The 22,013-nt window shown below is 42.2% G+C and overlaps 1 protein-coding gene across 3 annotated transcripts in view; it reads left to right on the forward strand.

Moving 5' to 3' along the window:
• RYR3 (ryanodine receptor 3) overlaps positions 1-22,013 on the forward strand; it is a 569,645-nt gene that overhangs the window by 256,136 nt on the left and 291,496 nt on the right. For all 3 annotated transcript variants that reach the window (XM_088839832.1, XM_088839833.1, XM_088839834.1), the window contains exons 6-10: positions 2,473-2,585; positions 3,703-3,802; positions 6,847-6,940; positions 11,998-12,072; positions 14,764-14,920. In XM_088839832.1, coding sequence (XP_088695958.1) covers positions 2,473-2,585; positions 3,703-3,802; positions 6,847-6,940; positions 11,998-12,072; positions 14,764-14,920 — 539 coding nt within the window. The remainder of the gene's footprint in view (positions 1-2,472; positions 2,586-3,702; positions 3,803-6,846; positions 6,941-11,997; positions 12,073-14,763; positions 14,921-22,013) is intronic.

The following is a 22,013-nucleotide window of genomic DNA, read 5'->3' on the forward strand; positions in this document are numbered from 1 at the left end:
ACTGTCCCTGATTAGATTCAGTCACAATAGCTATTCTGTTGGTTTCATCTTCCTAGAAACATACACCATCATGTGGGAAATTCCTGTTTCCTCTCTCCAAGATTCTGTGTTTCCCAGATCTCATGTTTTCCTCCCTTATTGGTTGACCACACCATTTGGGGGGAGCCCATTTCCAGCAGCCTTTACAGAAAATATCCATGAGAGACAAATTGTTGTCTGAAAGTTTCTTAATTGCAGCTTCACAAGTAATTCATAGAAGCATTCTACATGGGAAATATTTTTTTCTCAGCATCCTGAAGGTTTTCTGTTTTCTTCCAGCTTTTGGTCTGGCTGTTGAGACGTCTGTCTGCATTATGCTTCCTGATCTTTTGTGTGGCCTGTTTCTCTTTTCTGAGCTATCTGGATCTTCTCTTTTGCCCTGATGTCTGCCGTTCCACAGTGCTATGTCTTGTCCTGGATCTTTCTTGTTCTTTTTTTTCTTTCTTTCTTGTTCTTAGTCTCACAGGAATGGACCCTGGTGTATGTGTGTGTCCATTCTCCACTGTGCTAGGGACTCGGCGGGCCACTTCATTCTAAAAATGTTTGTCTTTCAGCCTTGGGAAAAGTTCAGTATCTCTTAGTTAATGTTCTCCCTTCATGTTCTCTCACAGCTTTCTGAAACCCCTCTAGGTTGGCTTTCTGATTTTCTTTGCAGTCTCATTTCTAATCTGCTTTTCTTCATTCTTCATTGTGGGAAATTTTTTCAACTTTATCCTGTAACTTTCCTGTTTCTTTCTCTCTTTTTCAGGATCAAAGAGATTTCTTTTTCTTTGAAGGGACCCTTCATGGATGCTCTGCTAGCTGCTCCATGAATGTGCCTTTTTCTTCTGTCTCTGAGATTATTAATTCTAAGGTTTGTTTGAAGTCGCCTTTAGCTCTCTGTGATCTTCATTTTTGCCCTTTCCCCATGTTTTGGTTTATCCCTGTTGCTCATGTTAGAGACTTGCCTTGTTGCTGCTAAGTCACTTCAGTCGTGTCCGACTCTGTGTGACCCCGTAGATGGCAGCCCACCAGGCTCCCCCGTCCCTGGGATTCTCCAGGCAAGAACACTGGAGTGGGTTGCCATTTCCTTCTCCAATGTGTGAAAGTGAAAAGTGAAAGTGAAGTCGCTCAGTCGTGTCCGACCCTTAGCAACCCCACAGACTGCAGCCTACCAGGCTCCTCCATCCATGGGATTTTCTAGGCAAGAGTACTGGAGTAGCTTGCCATTGCCTTCTCCGGAGACTTGCCTTACGTGTCAGCTTATCCTTGGTCCTAGTTGATGTTTAGATCAAGGCAGTAAAAACCGACAGGAAGCCCCAACTGTGTGAGTGGCTTGCCAAACTTAAGTTTCACTTTGGAATGATCTAGCAGGGACCTGGACATTGCACTGGATATGCCCAAACAGCAGTATGGTTTTTGTTGGGTAGTTTTGCTTCCAAACTAAACAGTGATCTTCATTTGGGTCGGGGGTGGTTCAGCATCACAGCTGGCATCCTGGAAGCTGAGGAAAGGGAGCTGAGATTGTACTAATCAGAGCACAGAATTCTAATTATTCTCCATTTTCAGCGAAACTCTTTTCTTCCGTGTCTGACAGTGCCTGATACCTGGAGTGGTTTGTCCTTCCATGGATATCACTTCTATTCTTCTGTAGAGTGGAGGAGGAAGAGTCACCTGGCCTGCAGGATAGAGAAAAAGATCAAATGTTCCCTTAAAACTTTCAGCCACTCCTCCTGTTTTCAACCCCATCTTCTATGGTTTCCTTCACAAGGAACTGTTACCTCCACTTCCACAGAATTTCTAGAGCATATGTAGCAGGAGTGGCCTTACTTCTTAAGATCAACTTCTCAATCCATTTTGTTACCCAGAGACTGGAGTTGTAGCTTTGTCTTAGCTAAAAGTATCTTTCGACATTCCTTTTCCCAAAATATCAATTTTTCTCCTTTGCTATTAATTTCTCACCTGCTGTCTTAGACCTTATAGATTTAGACCTTTTGAAAACTTCTGATTTTTTTTTAGTGAAATTACTGATGATTTAGTAGAATTTCATGGGGAAGGGGTGAGGCAAAAATAACAGTCTGTAAGTGGTCAGTAGGCCAATGAAGTTATTTCTGAAATATTTGTAGGTGCATTAAAAAAATCATTTTTCTGTATGTATTAAAAATAATCAAAGGCTTCTATAGCTTTGGGGCTCCAGTATTCTCCAAACACTGTCTTTCTGTTTGAAAAGAAAATGAAAATGATAAACATACTCAAGAGCAGACGTGGGGGTAACTGGAATGCTTTTAGATAAATAGAAACTGAGGTCTGGAGGGTGCGTGCGTGTGTGTGTGTGTGTGTGTGTGTGTGTGTGTGTGTTTCAGGGATTCTTGTCAGGAGGAAGGAGAATGAGGGGCAGAGTTAGGGACACTGACTTCTGTGATGTAGTCACTAACTCAAGGAGCCTTTGTGTAGGAGAAGCCTGTTGGTGGACCATTCATCCCGCTTCCAAGCAGAGGTCTGAGGGAGAAAAGGTTCGAATTGGTGATGACCTCATCCTCGTCAGTGTGTCCTCTGAAAGATACCTTGTAAGTACCTCCTAACACAAACATCTTTCATTTCCAGAATTGTTTCTTTTAGGAATGGATGGCCAGGGAAAACAGAACCACATCTGATTGGGTAGAATAAGATTACCTTTACACAGTATACTTGAGACATGATCAAATTGTCTCTCCTCTTATATCATCATGGGGCCTGGAATGTAACTTTATTTTTTTTTTTAAGATTAAAGCACTGTTCCCAGCTTAAATGCCCCCAGGCATTTCCTAAAAAGCCAACAATTGACACATTAGTTACCTTTAATAGTAGTGTTAGTCATTCAATTTTCCAGCTCTTTGTGACCCCATAGAATGTAGCCTGCCAGGCTCCTCTGTCCATGGAATTTTCCAGGCAAGCATACAGGAGTGGGTAGCCACTCCCTTCTCCAGGGGATCTTCCTGACCCAGGGATCAAACCTGGATCTCCTGCACTGCAGGCAGATTCTTTACTATCTGAGCCACCAGCGACTCAGTTTATCACTTTGGTTAGCTCTTGTCTAATTAGGAACAAGCCAGAAAGTGTTGGATATAAAAACATAATTGGAGGGAGAAAGAGAATTGGACATGTTTCAGAGTGTGGAATGTCACAGTGGTTGGAAGAAGCAGGTGAAATTTTGCCCCTGGTAGTGGTACTTGCATACCATACAAGATGTCAAGCAGCATTGACATCAGGCCCTTAAGGGATGAGGGCAAGTCCTTACAGATCAGAGAAATGTCAGCGATAAGTTTTTAAGCTTCTCAGCACCAGTTCTGCCAGCAGATTTCACTTTGCCTAGACCAAAGGCTGGATTAATTTTTCCCATTTGTAAATCCCCTTCTCCTGCCAAGGATAGATATTTTGCAACTTCCTGTTGAATTTGAGATCCAGCTGAGGGGATGAAGTCAGCATGTCTGCCACCTCTGTAGCTGAATACTTCCTCTTCCCTGAATAAAATGTCCCACTTCGAAGCTGCTTGGAGATGGGGTGGAACAGTCTCCCACAGTCTGGGTAGAAAAAGCCTGATGAGAGTAAGGCTGTTGAATTCCATCTGTGAAATTCTAGGTGAGCTGCTTCTGTCAGGACTGGCCTGGTGATTTAAAGGATGTCTCATTTCTGTTTCTGCTGCAGCATCTCTCAATATCAAATGGTAACATACAAGTGGATGCCTCCTTTATGCAGACACTCTGGAATGTACATCCTACGTGCTCAGGAAGTAGCATCGAAGAAGGTGTGCTTCTTTCTGTGCGTTCAGCTCTCAGCCTGCCTGTTTGTCTTATGCTATGTATATTGACGTGTTTTGCGACTTTCCAGTTCTGGCGGATGTCTCAGTACCCACTGAGTGTGATTTTGGGTTCACCTGAATTCCTTTCTCTCATGTTAATATGGATTATTTCCTGTCCTGATTTCTGATTTCATGAGCACTTCTGACATGATTTTTCAATTGTTTCAATGTACCATTGTTTTGGCACTGTGTGCGTTCAAGACCTTGGAGACATATCTTTCTTCTCCCACTGACTTTTCAGTTTTATTTATGGTTATAAGTATACAGACCTTAGCAGGTTCAATTTTAGAAGACATTATTTGCCAAGAAGGTGATATTTTTTATATTTCTCCCCAATGCATCTCTCTCTACAGGTGGGAGGAGGACTTTCTCTATAATAAAAGGATATTTGGCCATTTGTTTTTACTTATATTTGTGGAAGGCCATTTAAAAATAACAAATGGTACTTTCTCCATATTTTATTTTTCCCTTAGAAGTAAGATCATCAAAGTTTGTTCAGCATATTCTATTTTTTGGAGCTCGGCAAAGTCAATAACACCTTTCAAGTTATATAATAAATACACTGGCCTTACTTTACTCATGGGTAATATCACTGCTGAGCAGGATAATCAGATGCCAGTGACCTAAGGGTTATCACATCACATTCTAGCACTTTATAGCAAGATCAGAAGTTTTTGAAAATACTAACCCTGTTTTAAATCTTCAGTCTGTGAAACCTCTATTAGATGATGTTGGAAAATGGAAAATTGAGAGTTGTCAAGGTGATACCCCAGTTTCAGGAGGCATCACAGCTAACTTGAATAATTAGGAAGCAGCAAATTTTTAACTCTTTTGGCAACTGAAGGAAAGCTTTTCAAAGGCAGGATGTGTTCAGCTCTCTTCTTTCACACCAGAATTCACCCATTGCTCTAAATATTTTGTCAGTCATTCCCTTTCTCTCAGGGACCAAGGAATCCCAGGTTAAAATCTTCCCTGAGGAAATTTTGATAGGATCTTCTCCATGTTAATTTTGTTCATTTCCACTATAGGGATAATATTAATGTCCAGTCTCACAAGAGGGTTTGTGGAGATTAATTAATTGCAAATCATTTCACAACAATGCTTTTAAAAGTATTGAGTGCCCTTGTGGTAGAGCTTAGGCAGCTGATCACTTGCTTCATCTGACTCTGTACAAAATGCTCTCTCAGCATTTGCTGGTGAGAAACCCACTTCAGCCCTTGAGAAAAGGAGTGATCCTCCTCGTGACCCTCCTCTCCTGATTATTGCCCTGGTATATTTCAATTAAGAAATGTTGTGATGTGCCAGCATTTGGCAATTTCTTCCATGCCATAGAATATTGATTGGAGAAGCCTGGGGACTGTAAATGATGGGCTGCAAATGGAGCAGGGCTGTGCCATCATAAGATGATAGATCATTTAATCAACAGTGTGATCATGGAAGGGGTTAACTTTCTAAATAAGTTGGCTATTAACAGTTCCCCTACAGTATATCATGAATTATTTTAATGCAAAAAAAAGTGTACAGTTATAAATATTTGTACAGTAAAAGAGAGGAAGATGAGAAAATGACTTCTAAACATTTGAGGGAAGCTTAAGAAGAACTTGCCTTACCTGCCAGATGGAGAAAATGAACTAGGGAATATCAAGGCTATCCCTATATAAGATGTATTGATAACACCCTTTTCTCCCCTGGCATGACTTCTCCTTCTTACTGTTATAATCCAACACTCGAAATAGTTTCACAGGCCCTAGAGTGATCTAATTATGTGATTTTCTCAAAATCCTGATGCAGACATTGAACATATTAAGTCTATATGTCTCCTGAGAACAGACTAGTTTGGAGAAATTTTTATTTCAAAGGGATGACAAATTCCATTTCTTCATGTAAAGTTCATACTGGGACCCTTCTCCTGCTACTGTGTTTTTTAAATGGAGATTTGCAGTTTATTTTAAGACGAATTGTTCATCATGTCCTTGAAGTTCATTGTTTCCTATCCATCTCTGAACTCCATGGCTATTGAGATTCCTTTCCTTATTGTGAAAGCTAAGGGCTAGGTGTTAGCTGCCTCTCTGCTTGGTCACTCAGGGATTCTGGAATGTCATTCTGCCTTCTCTTGGTGTTAGAATAGCATTCAGGTTTGATCTGTGTTTATTTAACATGTTCGAAAACTAGCTACTCCTAAGAAAGCTCAGAATAAGTTGTTTTTCCTTTCCCAGTATCATCTTACTTTCTCATGACTGCAGTTTGATTTGAAACTTACCACAAAATATACATATCAACATTGTAAGAGCTTATCCAGGAACTTGGTGTTGGGCGTATTTGTGTCCTCAACAATTGGAAAACCGGAAGGACTGAAACTCCAATACTTTGGCCACCTCATGCGACGAGTTGACTCACTGGAAGAGACTCTGATGCTGGGAGGGATTGGGGGCAGGAGGAGACAGGGACGACAGAGAATGAGATGGCTGCATCCAGCCATCATGTCCAAACTCGATGGACATGAGTTTGAATGAACTCCGGGAGTTGGTGATGGACAGGGAGGCCTGGCGTGCTGTGATTCATGGGGTCGCAAAGAGTCGGACACGACTGAGCGACTGAACTGAACTGAACTATTTTCCTAAGAGTAGCAAGTCAAATTTCCTTTTGGTTGTGTGTATATGTGTATTTTCTTAATGTTGTATTATTTTTATTGAGGCATAGTTGATATACATTGTATTAGTTACAGGTGATCTTTTGGCTTTTAATGACATGAATTGACATTGTTTTCACCTTCCCTTTTGATACTGGACTTGCTCATCTCTGAAACCCTATTTAACTTTCAGTGTTAGAATTGGTTTGACTTTCTTGTCAATTTTCTGTCTGAGGCCTGAACTCATGGAATCTGCCATTTTCCAAATGCTTCTCTTTGTGTTTTCTAAAATAACTGACTCAAATATGTTCTCATTATTCAGCTTCCTGTCAGCTCATGGTAGGATATAATTCTGTTACAGGATACCTACTTGGTGGGCATGTAGTACGTCTTTTCCATGGTCATGATGAGTGTTTGACGATACCATCTACAGACCAGAATGATTCCCAGCACAGGTAAGTCAATAGCTTCCTCCTTCTCTTGTCTCCCGTCTGTGGTGACTCAGACTAAACATTTTGCATTTGGATATGTCCGCCAATGAATTCTGTAAGCGTTGGTTAACTGACAGACTTCTGTCCAGTCGTGAGCGGCAGTTGTAAAACAGGAAAGGCAGTGTGCTCAAATTTGTTCACAGGAATAGCTATATACACATGCTACTTCTTAGGCAAGCAATTCCATCATGCTTTTCAATCCCATTATTTTCTTTGGTTACTCTGGAATCTAAGGAGTTTCTGGTAGCTTTAATTGCAGACCAAAGCCCCCATTTTGGTGATGGAAATCAGGGTAATCATTCTAGTGAGTCTGTACACTTATATACATTATTCACCAGGTTCTTCAAAGGCAGATCATCTTTGTTACTCCCCCTTTTATGTGCTATGAAGGTGGAGTTCAGTGGTTTCATTCTGCTTATCACCAAATAGGATTGGAGAAACCACATGTCAGTATCCAGACAGAGCTGGATTTAGCAGAGGACAGTGCTGAAGGGAGTGTGTAGAGGGAGCTGCGGAGGATGGTGCTTTCTCTGGTCCTCTAGTTATCCCCTCAGTGGATGCTTTTCCAGAATTCAAAGTCAGGAGATGGAACATGTTAATCTATATCTTAACTTCATGCTGAAGCTTCCTTTTGTATTCGGCTTATATACAAAGGAACAGAGTATAAAAACTTGGCCCCTGTAATTGTGAAACCCTGATATATTTTAAAAACTTAAGTCTCAGATCCAAATTAAACTGAACTTGATATAGCAAAGAATCCGCCTACAATGCCGGAGACCCCAGTTCAATTCCTGAGTTGGGAAAATCCGCTAAAGAAGCAATAGGGCACCCACTCCAGTATTCTTGGCCTTCCCTTATGACTCAGCTGGTAAAGAATCTGCTTGCAATACGGGAGACCTAGGTTCAATCCCTGGGTTGGGAAGATCCCGTGGAGAAGGGAAAGGCTACCCACACCAGTATTCTGGCCTGGAGAATTCCATGGACTGTATAGTTCATGGGGTCACAAACAGTCAGACACAACTGAGCAACTTTCACTTTCACTTTTTCACTTGAGACAACAGTGAGTCTGATCTCCCGGTTGTCTAATACGTCCTTTGTTTTTGCATGACACCTGTGGGAACCTCATTAACTGCATTTCTTTACTTTGTTAGAAACACAGGTTCACATCTACACATGTTAGAAACCATCTAACTCAGGCTCCTGCCAAAGGTCACACACTGGGTGATTTCAGTTGGGGCCCTGAAAACCAGAGACGCTAACTCTCTAGCCAGGCTCCTTCCTTATTTCATGTCCTAAATGACAGTCAGGAGCACTGTGCTTGAGTGTGCTGTTGTACATCTGAGAAACTATCCGTTGGCAATGATGTGCTCTGCTTAGTTGCTTAGTCATGTCTGACTTTTTGCCGACCCCAGGCTCCTCTGTCCATGTGGATTCTCCAGGCAAGAATACTAGAATGGGTTACTAGGGGATCTTTCCAACCCAGGGTTTGAACCCAGGTCTCCTACATTGCAGGCGAACACTTTACCGTCTGAGCCACCAGGAAAGCCCATCCATTGGCAGTGTCTATTGTCCTGAGCCTCTCCCTGCTCACTCTGTCCTCCGTGTGTCCCTTCATGGGAACCAGATGTGACCCAGAATGGTTTCTAGGACACATAAAGCACAGACCTCTGGCAAGTGCCTGATTGATTCTGGTCCCGTGGCTCACCGTTACCTCTGAGTAGAAAAGAGGCTGAGTTGATGTCCTTTGGAATTAAAGATTCCCTTTGCTAGATGACGTCGTATGATCCTATTCAGTGCGATTTTCTTTTCCTTAAACTGTAAGATTGTGCAGTAGCCCAAGTGCTGTCTCTGTAATATCTTGTTCTGATGCATTAAGGGGAAGGCTTGCATAACTGAAATTTTGTGAGTAGGTTGTGCAGAGTTGTCTACATCTAAGATGGAACACGTTGGAACTCACTAGTTCTTTCTTTCCATTCCTATTCTTTATTTTTCATTCCTATTCTTTTTTATGGAAAGAGATTTGGAAAACATTAAAATAACCCGTACATGGCCCTTTCCCCACTCCCCCGCCTACACGCACACGCGCGCACACACACACACACACACTCACACTCACACTCACACACACACACACACACACACACACACACTCATTACATTTAGAATGAAATTAGAAGCAGCCCAGGCAGAAACTGTGCTGCTTGGAGAAGCTTGTCATTTTCTGGGCATTCCTGTTGAATGGTTCAACAAGATCCTGACCCAAAAGAAAGCTTGGACAAGAATTTGAAAGAAGATACTGGGGAGAGGAATTATCAGAATGGGCTCCCAAGCCAGGCATGCATGCCATCATTGAGTTAAGAGTAAAGGTAGGTTTCCTTTGACTGAGGATTTCATGTGAGCTAATTTGTATTTTGGAATAAAATAAATAGATAAAAAAATAAAAGGCTATTCCTTTCCTTTGTAAGGAAGCATGAAAGGGTTGAGACTGGGTTGTCAGCAGTGGCTCCTTGTACTGGAACTTGAATCTTTGTAGTCACTGGTCTCTCATTCAACACAGGATGCTTTGGCATTATTTGATGTCTTTGTGAGGTGAGTGATAAGCCTCATCATTGTCATGAGTCATCAGATAAATCCCCAGAATGGGCCAGGATGGCCAGGAATACCAAAATGTGGGAGAGTGCAAAGAGGAAATTGAGAATATTCTAGGAGGTCCCCACAGCCAAGAAATCATGTAAATGATTCCACTGTAATGGGGCTGACTTTCCAGAGGAAATCACTTGTATTCCTTATAAAACCTGATAGCATCCAGGCCCATGGGAGAGGCTGACTGTCCCAGGGTGCAAAGCCAAAAGGATAATCTAATATTCTGAGCTCTGATCTTTGGCTCTGCCTTGGGCTTGTCAGGCACCCTGGGGTAAGTCACTTACTGAAGCCAAGGCTGAGCTGTCAGCCACGCTTTCAGAGCACCTCAGTTCCCCACCCACTCATCTCCTTTTCTGGGGTAATTGTTTTAGAGAATGGGAACAGGTTGTTTCAACCCCTGTAACCTTGCAAGATTCACTGGAGCAAGCTGCCTCCTTTTCCTAGATGGGAAGAACAAACCTTCTAGAATTCTTTAGATGTCAGAGGGAGACAGTCCTCAAGTCATGTGACCTAAGGTGACCTGCTCCACCCTTTCTACCTGAGAGACCCTTTTGCTCTCACTGAGGATGGAGGAGCATCCGTGAAAATCTCAACAAATTTTCCTGTGGGGCTAGGTCAGTGCAGCCTCATTACTACTCTGGGCCTGGCACAGAGACACCTGGAATGCAAGAGCTTCCTTTAAAATACTTACTACGTATTTCCTGATAGTATGTACATTTGCAAAAAGTTTAGAATGTCTTCTGTAATCCTACCAACCAAAGTTAACTATGGTTGATATAGTGTTTTATTATATTTTTGTGCCGTGTATTGTAGCTTTCCATGCATGTTTATAAGTGTCTATAAACAAAATTTGGATAAAACAACAGTACACAATATTTTGTACATCCATGAACATCTTTGTACATGTTCATTACTTTAAAGAAACCACATTAAATGCTCACAACCATTCTGTGACCTAAATACCCTATTCGGTTCATTTTACAAACAAAGAAGCTGATACACAGAGATTTGAAAGAACTTGGCAAAGTCACGCAACTAATAGCTTCAAATTCAGGTCTACCTGACACCCAAAATTAATATTTGTAACCAACTCATAATTACTTCCTGGGAGAAAGAAATAATTAGTGCAGTTTTCCTCTTCCCCTCTGGTAATTAACTGTTGTCTCAAGAGGTAGGTCAAGATTCTCCTGGGGTTTGAGTAATTCAGTAGTGATACATTCAAGAGGTATCTTTTTTAAATTAGTGAGAGTAAATGAAGTTAAATGATCAGTCTTGATCTAAAGTTATAGGATTCTCAGAAGTATCTGGATTCAGTATGCCCAGTAATCAGGGACTGCTATTCATGAAACATACCTTTAAACAAGGAGAGTTCATTTAATTTCTCATAATCTGATATAGATGAGTTGGTCCCTATTGTACAGATTTTAAAAAATAGACTTTGCTAATCATCAGATCGACATTAGACAAACCCATTTTTACAAAAAGCCTGACCTGTACTCTTCAAAACTGGCAAAGGCATGAAAAATAAGAAAATACTAAGAAGCTCTAACAGACCAAAAGAAACAGGGAAAACATAACAACTTAGTACAATGTGACATCCAGGAAGGGACTCTGGAACAGGAAACAAAATTAATAGAAAAACTGAAAAAAAATCAAAATAAAGTCTTGAATTTAATTAGCAACGATGAGCCAATGTTGGTTTCTTAGTTCTGACAACTCTACTTAGTATTGTAAGATGATAGCTATAAAGGAAACTGAGTAAGACTTTACAGAAGCTTTCTGGACTATCTTTGCAGCATTTTTATAAATCTACAGTTATTCCAAAATAAAAATTTTAGTTAAAACACTTTAAAAGATGATTGTTAATGCAGGAAAGGGGACAACAGTATAGTAATAAAACCCTGAACACTACCGTAGCTGAACATAAAGCTTTGTTCCCAGCATCCTAGAACAATGGAAATGAGCTCACACTGTACTGCATATGTGTTTTATAAGTATAAATACATTTTCTAAAGATGTGAAACTGCATCAGGGAGCTGAACGTGAAAGAAACGGAGCATTCAGTACTTGATCTGATGATATGTGACTGGACTGTTTTGACTCCTGATATAGAAATGGAGACAGTCTTTTCACTGTACACCTGACAGTCCATGAGTGTCCATGACGTGTATGTGGTGAGCATTTCCCTCCCCTTTAGCACATTTTTTCCCTTTTAAGAGAGAATAGGAAATTGTGTCTTTGAGGTTTGTTTCTCATTTCGCTTACTATGAGTCCTGAGAAATACAGCGTGTTCTGAGCAGTCTCTTCAGGGAACTGTCCCCTGCCCAGTGCTGATCAACATCATGTGCAGAGGATCTAATCTCCACCTCTGTTCACAGGAGGATATACTATGAAGCCGGGGGAGCTGGCATGAGAGCCAGATCACTATGGAGAGTGGAACCCCTTCGGATAAGGTAATGGAGCTTCAGGGTTACATTCTTTTCAAGATTGTTTTTTTTCCCCCCAGAACAACCTATTGTCCTAAATGTTACATTTCTTCTACATTAGCTGGCAGACTCTCAGAAGTTACTTGGCAGAGGTAAATTCTGAAATGTCTGTGACTTTTGTTTTTATTTTTAAAGCACAGTGCACACACACACAGGATTTCTAAGACTTCTGCTTTGACTCTGAAGTTAGCAGGCTTTATTGCTTGATCCAAGCCCCCAGCTCCTGCTACCCTTGCAGTGGCTATGTTACAAAAGGCAAGCATAGACATGCCCACTGAAAGCCATCAAAGCTCTTCTCCCACTTATTTTCTTAAATAGATTCTCAAGAACCCAGGTGAGTCTTCCTCCTCCCAGTAGCCTTGTTGGCTCCAAAGCAAAGTTAGCTTTAATTGACAGAGTGGTGGCTGTGATGGCATGAGGTAGGGAAGACTAAAACATCATTGGACATGTAGATCCGAAGGAAACCATATTTACCAGAACTTGTCAGAAACAATTGGATGGAAGGAACAGGACCCCAAGACTTTGGAGACAGGTACTTGAGTAAAAACATGGCATCTCTACTGCAGACGAGTTCAGTTAAGCTCTGGACCTTTATCTTGCTGAGAGGGATCACAAGTTAGGCTAAAGCTAAACTGCTCAGGGTAAGAGCTGAGGGTCACTGTGGCCATTTTTTGTTTTATTTCTCTGCCTTTCCCTCTAGCTCTCTGTTCCATCCCTCCTTGAACACATGTTCAAAATAAAATCTCTAGTGGGTGGGGGGTGTATATGCCTCCAGGGGGTCCTCAAGATAATCCATTGGCAATCAGGAGAAAATATTAGAATTTCTCTTACACACACATACAGGTACATTCAATTTTTTTATTGAGGAACTCTAGAAAAGGCTGACTGAAAGAGTATGGTGTCCTAAGGAGTACCCACTTGTTAGCTGGCTTGTGGCATTTATATTGTCTTTTAAGGCTGTTGAAGTTTTTATAGCAACATACTCTGGTTTTTTCAGGATGTTAGGGCTTGGTTCTTGTTTAATAAACTTTTTAAAAAATAAGTATGTATATATAGTTCCAGTTATGGTTCTTTATTTCCCCACAGTCTTAAACATGAAGAATTCAAGGCTTCTATGAATGTAATTTGATTCTTTGGTACTCCAAAGAATTAGATCAAGAGGAGAGTCATTTTAAAAATTGATACATGTATTTCTGAAACATTTTGTTCTAACTTAAAAGATAATTAGATACAGATTATTCAGTGAATAATTTCTGCCCTAGCATTTACCATGACTTTTGTTGAATGCCAGCCTTTTGATGTAGGACCATATGGTTCTACAACCTATTCAGCATGGACTGTCACTTATCTCAGTCATCTTATTCTGCTTTACTTTTTTCCATGGAATTTAACATCTTGTAACATTCCACAATATTTACTTATTTATGTTTGTTTATTATTTGTCTCTCCCTGGTGAGTGTAAACTGCGTATTCTTATTTCTATTGAAGAGAGGATTCTTTTCATTATTAAAGTAGGATTGACATACAGTATTATATTAGTTTTATGTGTTCAGTATAGTGATTTGACATTTGTTTACATTGCAAAATGATTACTGAAGTAAGTTTAGTTATTATATGTCACCATTACAGAATTGCAATTTTTCTAGCAATAAGAGCTCTTAAGACTTACTTTCTTAGCAACTTTCAAATTATGATGATAGTCAATAATATATATATTACTATTATTATATATATATAATATATATATTATTGACTATATATATTACTACCATGCTGTACCTTACATACATCCCCATGACTTATTTATAACTAGAAGTTTGTACCTCTTGATCCCCTTTAACCATTTCTCCCATCTCCCCAACCTCCCTTCTCTCTGACAACCACCAGTCTATTCTCTGTCTCTGTGAATTTTGTGTTGTTTTGTTTGCTCATTTGTTTTGTTTTTCAGATGCCACATATGAGTGAAATTATATGGCATTTGTCTTACTCTGTCTGATTTATTTCACTTAGATAGTACCCTTAAGATCCATCCATGGTATCATGAATGGCACAATTTCATTCTTTTTATTGGCTGAATAGTATTCCATTGTGTATGCATATATGCCACATTTTTTTTTATTGATGAAAACTTAGGTTGCTCCTATATCTTGGCTATTGTAAATAATGCTGTGATGAACGTAGGGGTGCATATGTCTTTTCAAATTAGTGGTGGTAGTAAAATACTTGAGTGGAGATCGTGCATTTGGAAATGCCTCACTTTCCCAGAAACAAGTTTCTCTTCAAAAGCGGGCTTCTCATTTTTGTCTGTGATTTTTGGCATCAAGACATTTCAGTGAAATGAAGGAAAAATTGGAAGCTTGGAACTTCCAGTTACATTAAACCATGGACCTGCCCACAGGACCATGTTCCTTGTTGGTGATCTTAAAGGTTAGAAGAGAGCTCACAAGAGAATGCCATGCTGAGTTGTAGACAGACAATTGATCTTAGCCAGAAGACTGAGAAGTGATGAGTTGTAGGCAGATACACAATCCTAGGAGTCAGGGGATGCACTGTAGAAGGGGACCGAGTCAGAGCATATGTAAAAATGCCCAGGATAAATATTGAAAAAGACCTGTTTTTTTGTGTAAATGCAGTTTCTCCTCTCTTTCATCTGTCCAGCTGGAGTGGCAGTAACATCAGATGGGGACAGGCTTTCCGACTCCGACACCTCACCACAGGCCACTACCTGGCCTTGACAGAAGACCAAGGCCTTATACTGCAAGACCGGGGAAAGTCAGACACCAAGTCCACAGCCTTCTCTTTTCGCGCATCCAAGGTGAGGTGGATTTTGACTTGATTCTCAAAGTGAAAGCTCTGAAACCTTCAGGTAGAACTATGACTGCAAAGAAAATAGGCTGGAACAAAACGGAATTGGAAATTAAACCAATGATAAATACTTTGTTCTTTTATCTTTTAAATTGAATTCTTAGAGGAATGTGTACCCTAGATGAAGATTGAAGTGTTAAGAGAGAAAGGCTTGAATGGAAAGCCCTAAAAAACAAAAAGGATCACAAGAATGGACAGTGTTGCTCTGAGGCTGCTGGAAAATGTTGTTTTTGCTTAATACGTTCTGAATTGTTTTTAATACTTTTAAGTCTTATTAGGGCTTCCCTGGTGGCTCAGATGGTAAAGCATCTGCCTGCAATATGGGAGACCCGGGTTCAGTCCCTGGGTTAGGAAGATCCCCTGGAGAAGGAAGTGGCAATCCACTCCAGTACTCTTGCCTGGAAAATTCCATGGACAGAGGAGCCTGGTAGGCTACAGTCCACCGGGTTGCAAAGAGTCAGACATGACGGAGCAACTTCACTTTCACTTGTCTTATTGCTTCACTCCCATATAGCAAAGATAATGTGGAGGCATGAGTTTCAGTGTTATATTTATTTTAATCAAAGAAGTAATTTCTCTCAGAGAGGTGCAGAGAAGGCTTAATTCTGGCCATGGCATCGTCTTGCAGTTATTTGTATTATACAGAATTACTAGTTTCTTTTCCTGGTCATCTGTTTTCTGCTGATCTCTTAGCTGTACTGTGCCTCGCCTGCCTCCACGAAGAGCAGATTCTGTGGTAGCTAGGTTAACCCCAAACATGTAGATTTGCCATTTGATGTGTAGAGAGAGAAATATTTTTTTAAACTTGTGTCTTTAACGGTCAGCCAAGTTTTGACTCTGTGTCACTCAGAGTCTGATCTAGCTGGATGGTCAGAATCACACGCTGAGCTAGCTCCTGATGTACAGTTTGGTGCTCTGTCACTTCATGATTGTTCTGGAGAGAGCACCCAAGCATGAGAAGGGCTCTGCACAGTGTACGCATAGTTATAGCAGCCCACACTTTCTAAGAGGCTCAGCATCTCTGTCGGGAGCTTCATCTCTAGCTTCACTCTTATTTGCTCCTTTCCAGAAACAGATCCTGATTTGTGTTCTCAACACGATTTCCATAAAGGGTTATTGATGATTCTGTTCATGTAGGACTTGGTGTCAGGCTGACAGCTGAATTTCCATGGGGACATCTCTGTTTCATAATGAATCAGAAGAGGCCAGTTTTTCAGCACCACCTTCCTTGAAGCAGGGGGTCAGACTCGTTTCCCCCACTTTTACTGTCCTAAAGTATTTGAGGCAGAGAATCTCTTTGACTTAGAGGTTTTTCTCCCTTAGTTACCCTCTATCAGAGTTAGGCTTTCCTGCACCCATCATTCAAAGATTAAGAAATGAGAGCTTCCTGGGGCTTCCCTGGTAGTGCAGTGGTGAAGACTCCAAGCTTCCAGCACAAAGGCAAGGGTTTGATACCTGGTCAGGGAAAAAAGATCCCACATGCTGCGTAGTGTGGCCAAAAAAAAAGAAATGAGAGCTTTCAGCCCTAAATTTCCTTCAAGCATCTCCTTCTCTCTGCTTTTCTTCTAATGGCGCGTGAGCTCCTTGACTCCATTCGGGTTCTCAGAGCACATCTCCATTTATGTTACCATCACTTTTATTTTTTTAAGATTCCCCACACAAGAAGGATTTTAAATTCAAGATTATGACCATGGAGTAAAACACTTTTACCTCCAGGAAATGAGTTAGGGCATTGCAATTGGCTAAAAGGAGCAGCGAAACAAAACAGGAAAGTTCTAAGAGCAGAGAGGAGTCTTCCCATTCTTCCCTGAGAGAGAACTCGGATGTGGGATGTGGAGGGAGGGCAGGCAGCGGAAGCCAGGGAGGGGCAGAAGGTAAGAAGTGACTCATCGTGGCTGATGACCAAGGAAATGCCTTTCTAAGAATGCCAACTTGGCTTGTCCCCTCTTCGAGCATTCCATCCCGGTCTTCTCAGCCCTGGACAAACCCCGACTTGGAGACCTTTACCATTGCAGAAAGAGGCTTCTCTTATGACAGCAGAAAAGTCAGGTGGCCTTCCAGGCAGCTGGCAGGATCCTGTTCCAAGGGGACTCTTCCCTTCCATTCCTTTCTTGGCTCAGCCTCATGGAGCATGGCTTAGCGCTATGCTGCAGCCTCTGTGGGAAGCCAGAAAGGCTCAGAACACCACAGAGAGTCTCCATAACACTCCTTTCACTTGGCACCACTTCCGGTCTATGAGCACATTTTACCCTCAAAAGGCTCATTGCTTATCTCCCCCGGATTCCCATGCACAGGGAGGCCAGCAGCGTATGGCTGAAAGGCATCGTGGTACCAGGGGGCTGCCCACATGAAGGGCTGGACAGAAAGTCACCCGTGAGTCACATTGTCCTGTGCACTTGGCAGCACTTGCATTTCATTGGCATCACGATGTTAGAGGTTTAAATAACTCTCAGTGCAGTGTTATTCAGCCCAGTTACCTTTATTTTAATTTGAAAGAAACTGAAATTAAAATGACCTAGTATCCATGTCTGATCAAGATAAGGCTGCTTCCCCCAGGAGATCTGGGATTCCTTGGGATATTGTGTGGGCAGGGCATTGGGCATCTTAGCCAAGAATCTGCACAGGAAGGAAGAACATGTGGGAACCCATAGTTCTGTCATCAGCAATCTGAAGAGCTCCTGGGGAAGAACTCTAGAGGTGCCTTGATTTCTCTGGGCCTCCAGACTCCTCCTCAGTAAATGTCTTTTTAAAATGTATCTTATTTTTGGTTGCACTGGGTCATCACAGCTATGCGCTGGCTTTCTCTAGCTGCCAGGAGCAGAGGGCTGCTCTCTAGTTGCATTGCGGGAGCTTCTTTTGTTGAGGAGCATGGGCTTTAGGGCCTCAGTAGTTGCAGTGCACTACTTAGTTGGTCCATGACATGTGAAATCTTCCCGGACCGGGAACTGAACCCGTGTCTCCTACATTGGCAGGTGGACTCTTATCTACCGGACCAAGACTTTAAGAGCCAACCCTTGCCTTCCCTTCCACGATATCTCTGGCCACCAGCTCATGCTTGCCTTGAGCTCTAACATACTAATTACATACTGTGTTTGAACTTGGTATCTTTTCTCACAGCTAAACCTGTAACTAGAATACCTTTTGGAGAAGGCAGTGGCACCCCACTCCAGTACTCTTGCCTGGAAAATCTGGACAGAGAAGTCCATGAGGTTGCTAAGAGTCGGACACAACTAAGCGACTTCACTTTCACTTTTCACTTTCATGCATTGGAGAAGGAAATGGCAACCCACTCCAGTGTTCTTGTCTGGAGAATCCCAGGGATGGGGGAGCCTGGTGGGCTGCCGTCTCTGGGGTTGCACAGAGTTGGACACGACTGAAGCGACTTAGCAGCAGCAGCAGAATACGTTTTAACCCTCCATGTACCACAGTCAGCAAACTCTTCCTCATTCTTCAGACAAGTGTCAAGTGCCTCTCATGGGAAGAAGTCCCTTCCCCGACCTCTAGTAGAGCCCTTTTCATGACTCCATTACAGCCATCACTCACTTGACTGGGAGCCCCTAAATGACAAGGACAAGCACACATCCCTCCACCCGCCTTTTCTGCACCTCTGCACCCCACCCAGTGTGGAGCCTGTAGTAAGTTTATCACTTGCCGAAAGGTTCCATAAGTGTGGTCGTACGGCGAAATCCTTTCCATTTTAACCTCCATCCTCTTCATAGAATTTTATAGTCATTGTGTAATCATTTTCAATCACAACACAACTCCACAAATGTTCAAGGAGAGAGATTTATTAATTTTAACATCAAAGTCAAATTTCTGTGAACTTGATTTCGCATCACTTTCCCATGGTCTTGACATTGCAAGGCCATTCCCCAAGGATTGTCGGGTAATATGATTGAATATTTATTCTGGCGCAGCAATGCTGTCTGTTTAGATGTCATGTCTCCGTGTCAGTTTATAACACTCAGTACCTTTCAGGGAAGGATGAATTAATAATGTTAAAGCAAGCCTTATTATATGAAGCCATTCACTTTTTAGCTATTTTTTTTAATGAATCTATCGTAAGTCTGGAATGATTGAGATAGAATCTCACATTTTGTCTCCTTTATTACAGAAAGCCAGAGAGCTATCACTGTTCTCAATTAGAGGAAATTTTTTCTCAGTGTGTAAAAACAATTTAATTCAGTCAACATTTGTCAAATGTTGTCTGCTATATCCTGAGATCTGTGTTCTTGGCCAAAAATGATGTTCCCTTTAAAAACTGCCCACCGCTGTCTCTGCTGTGTGCAGAAAGCATGCTTGTAGACCAGATCCTCTTCTGCTCTTTAACCTCAGCGGTCCCTCCGGAAACAAGAGGGCAGTGGGGTTCACAGCGTATCCCTCTGTGAAATCATGGGCACTGACGTGGTGCTGTTTTTGCCTGTCCCCTTGCTTGATCTGCAAGTTCGCAGTTGGGGAAAGAGCAGGTATGGCGGGAAGGGGAAAGAACTAAACATGGACCTTGAGATTCAGTCGTCCCCAGACCCCACCACTTCCTGCAGTTTCAGTTTTGTTTTTTTTTTAAGTATTTATTTTGGGTTGTGCTGGGTCTTCACTGCTGTGCATGGGCTTCCCATTGTGGTGGCTTCTCTTCTTACAGAGTACAGGCTCTAGGCACAGGGGCTTCAGTAGTTGCAGCACTTGGGCTCAGTGGTTGCGGTTCCCGGGCTCTATAGAGCACAGACTCAGTAGTTGTGGCACATGGGCTTAGTTGGTCCATGGCATGTGGGATCTTCCCAGACCAGGGATCAAACTCATGTACCCTGCACTGGCAGGCGGATTCTTAACCACTGGACTGCCAGGGAAGTCCCTGCAGTTTCATTTTACATAAAATCTACAAGCATTTTAAAAATTTAAACTGACAATTTCCCAAGTCTTAATTGTTTCAAGTGGCCAGACAGAGAGGTAGTCAAGAAGAGCCTTGAGCTTTGGAATAGAAGAAACCTGGGTTTGAATCCTGGCTGTGCCTTTGCTGTTTAGCCTTCCTGTCCCTGACTGTAAAAGCAAAACACAGAAACAAAAACAGGAGTGAAGAAGTGTGTCTTGAAGGACTCTTGTGAGACCAGGAAGATGACCTAAGAGACTGTTTCCTTATCCATGAAATGGCAGGAGTGCTGCTTACCTGAAGGTGATTGTGTCGAGAGGGACTGACAGGTAAGATGGAGGAAAGAGCCCAGCACAGTGACTGCTCAGGACATGCACCTTCCCTGCTGAGACAGACAAGCCCACTCCCCTAACATCCTGGAAACAGCGGAGGGCTGTCCTTGGCCTCCCACCAGCAGAAGCTCTGCAGCCAGCCTTGGAGCCAGTCAGGCTCCTAGCAGTGTCCTGCAGTGTGCAATTTTTTAAAGGCCATTCTAAGACCTCTCACTCAAAATCAGAAGTTCAAAGGGGGACTATATTGGTGGGAAAGTGAACCTAAAGGTAATTTCTGAAAGTTAGTTCTGGGAGTTTTAGGAAGCAGTGATCTAACCAGCACTGTATTGGTGGCTGACCCCAGCATCCATGAATGAGGCCCATCTTCCCATGTTTCCTTTTCCTCTGAATCTTTTTTGGTTGCTTCCTGTCTGTGGAAAGCTACGTTCTTGTCCTCTGTGGACATAGGTGGCTTATATATGTCAAGATCAACAAATTCCTATCTAAGTAATAAGCATAAATTAGGACCTACTCTGTTCCAAATATCATGCTCGATTTCTATTACCATAGCAAAAACTGGTCTGTCTCTGTGTCTTTATTTCTCTTCAACCCAGCATTTACCTTGTGGCTAGAACAATTGTTCTAAGGTACAACCCTTGTGTTTTCCCCTCTTAAAATTCTCAGTGGATTCCCATTACCTGCAATAGCTTTTCCCAAGAGGTGTTCCAAACAATGATTTATGAAAAAGATTTAAAATGGAGAAGGCAATGGCACCCCACTCCAGTACTATTGCCTGGAAAATCCCGTGGATGGAGGAGCCTGGTAGGCTGCAGTCCGTGGGGTCGCTAAGGGTTGGACATGACTGAGCAACTTCACTTTCACTTTTCACTTTCACACACTGGAGAAGGAAATGGCAACCCACTCCAGTATTCTTGCCTGGAGAATCCCAGGGACGGGGGAGCCTGGTTGGCTGCCGTCTATGGGGTCGCACAGAGTCGGACACGACTGAAGTGACTTAGCAGCAAACAGTTGAATAGGTTGTTTTGGTTCCTTTTGTTCTTTGTTTTTTACTGTAAGACTCATAAGTTCATACTATCCTAACATTCCCTTTACCTCCTGAAAGAAACTACAGTACTGTCAGAAGTCCTCTTTTCCCACAGAAAGTCTGTAAACAGTGTGAGTTTGAGGAACATGCATCTGTAGGGTAAAGTCCTTGTTGTTCAGATCTTTTCTGAACTTCACCACTCTCCCTGCCACACTGCTTCTATCTTACTACGATGGTGTTCCCTTCCACATTCCTCATCTCTTCTCCTTCCCCTAGCCATGCTCACATCTAGCAGCAATTGGTGTAAAAACATCCTGAAGTCCCCAGGCACGGTGAATTTTTCTCTCTTCCAAATTCCAGTTGCACCTTCAGTATGAACCCTATCACTCTGTTGTCATTAGTGGTTTGTGCGTGTGACTCCTAAAGCTTATACTTTAGAACCCAGAGTTATTTTTCATAAAATAATAACACATATTTTCAACTTCTTTGTTCAGTTCAGTTCAGTTCAGTTGCTCAGTCGTGTCCGACTCTCCGCAACCCCATGAATCACAGCACGCCAGGCCTCCCTGTCCATCACCAACTCCCGGAGTACACTCAAACTCATGTCCACAGAGTCGGTGATGCCATCCAGCCATCTCATTCTCCGTCGTCCCCTTCTCCTCCCGCCCCCAACCTTTCCCAGCATCAGAGTCTTTTCCAGTGAGTCAACTCGTCTCATGAGGTGGCCAAAGTATTGGAGTTTCAGCTTTAGCTTTGTAACAGCATCCTAATACCTAAAACATTAATATAATCCATGCTTAACTGTGCTGATGGTTACCATTCA

The sequence above is a fragment of the Moschus berezovskii genome, chromosome 9 (genome assembly GCF_049115385.1).
Source record: "Moschus berezovskii isolate FMDL1 chromosome 9, NW_MosBer_1.0, whole genome shotgun sequence".
Classification (NCBI taxonomy): Eukaryota; Metazoa; Chordata; class Mammalia; order Artiodactyla; family Moschidae; genus Moschus; species Moschus berezovskii.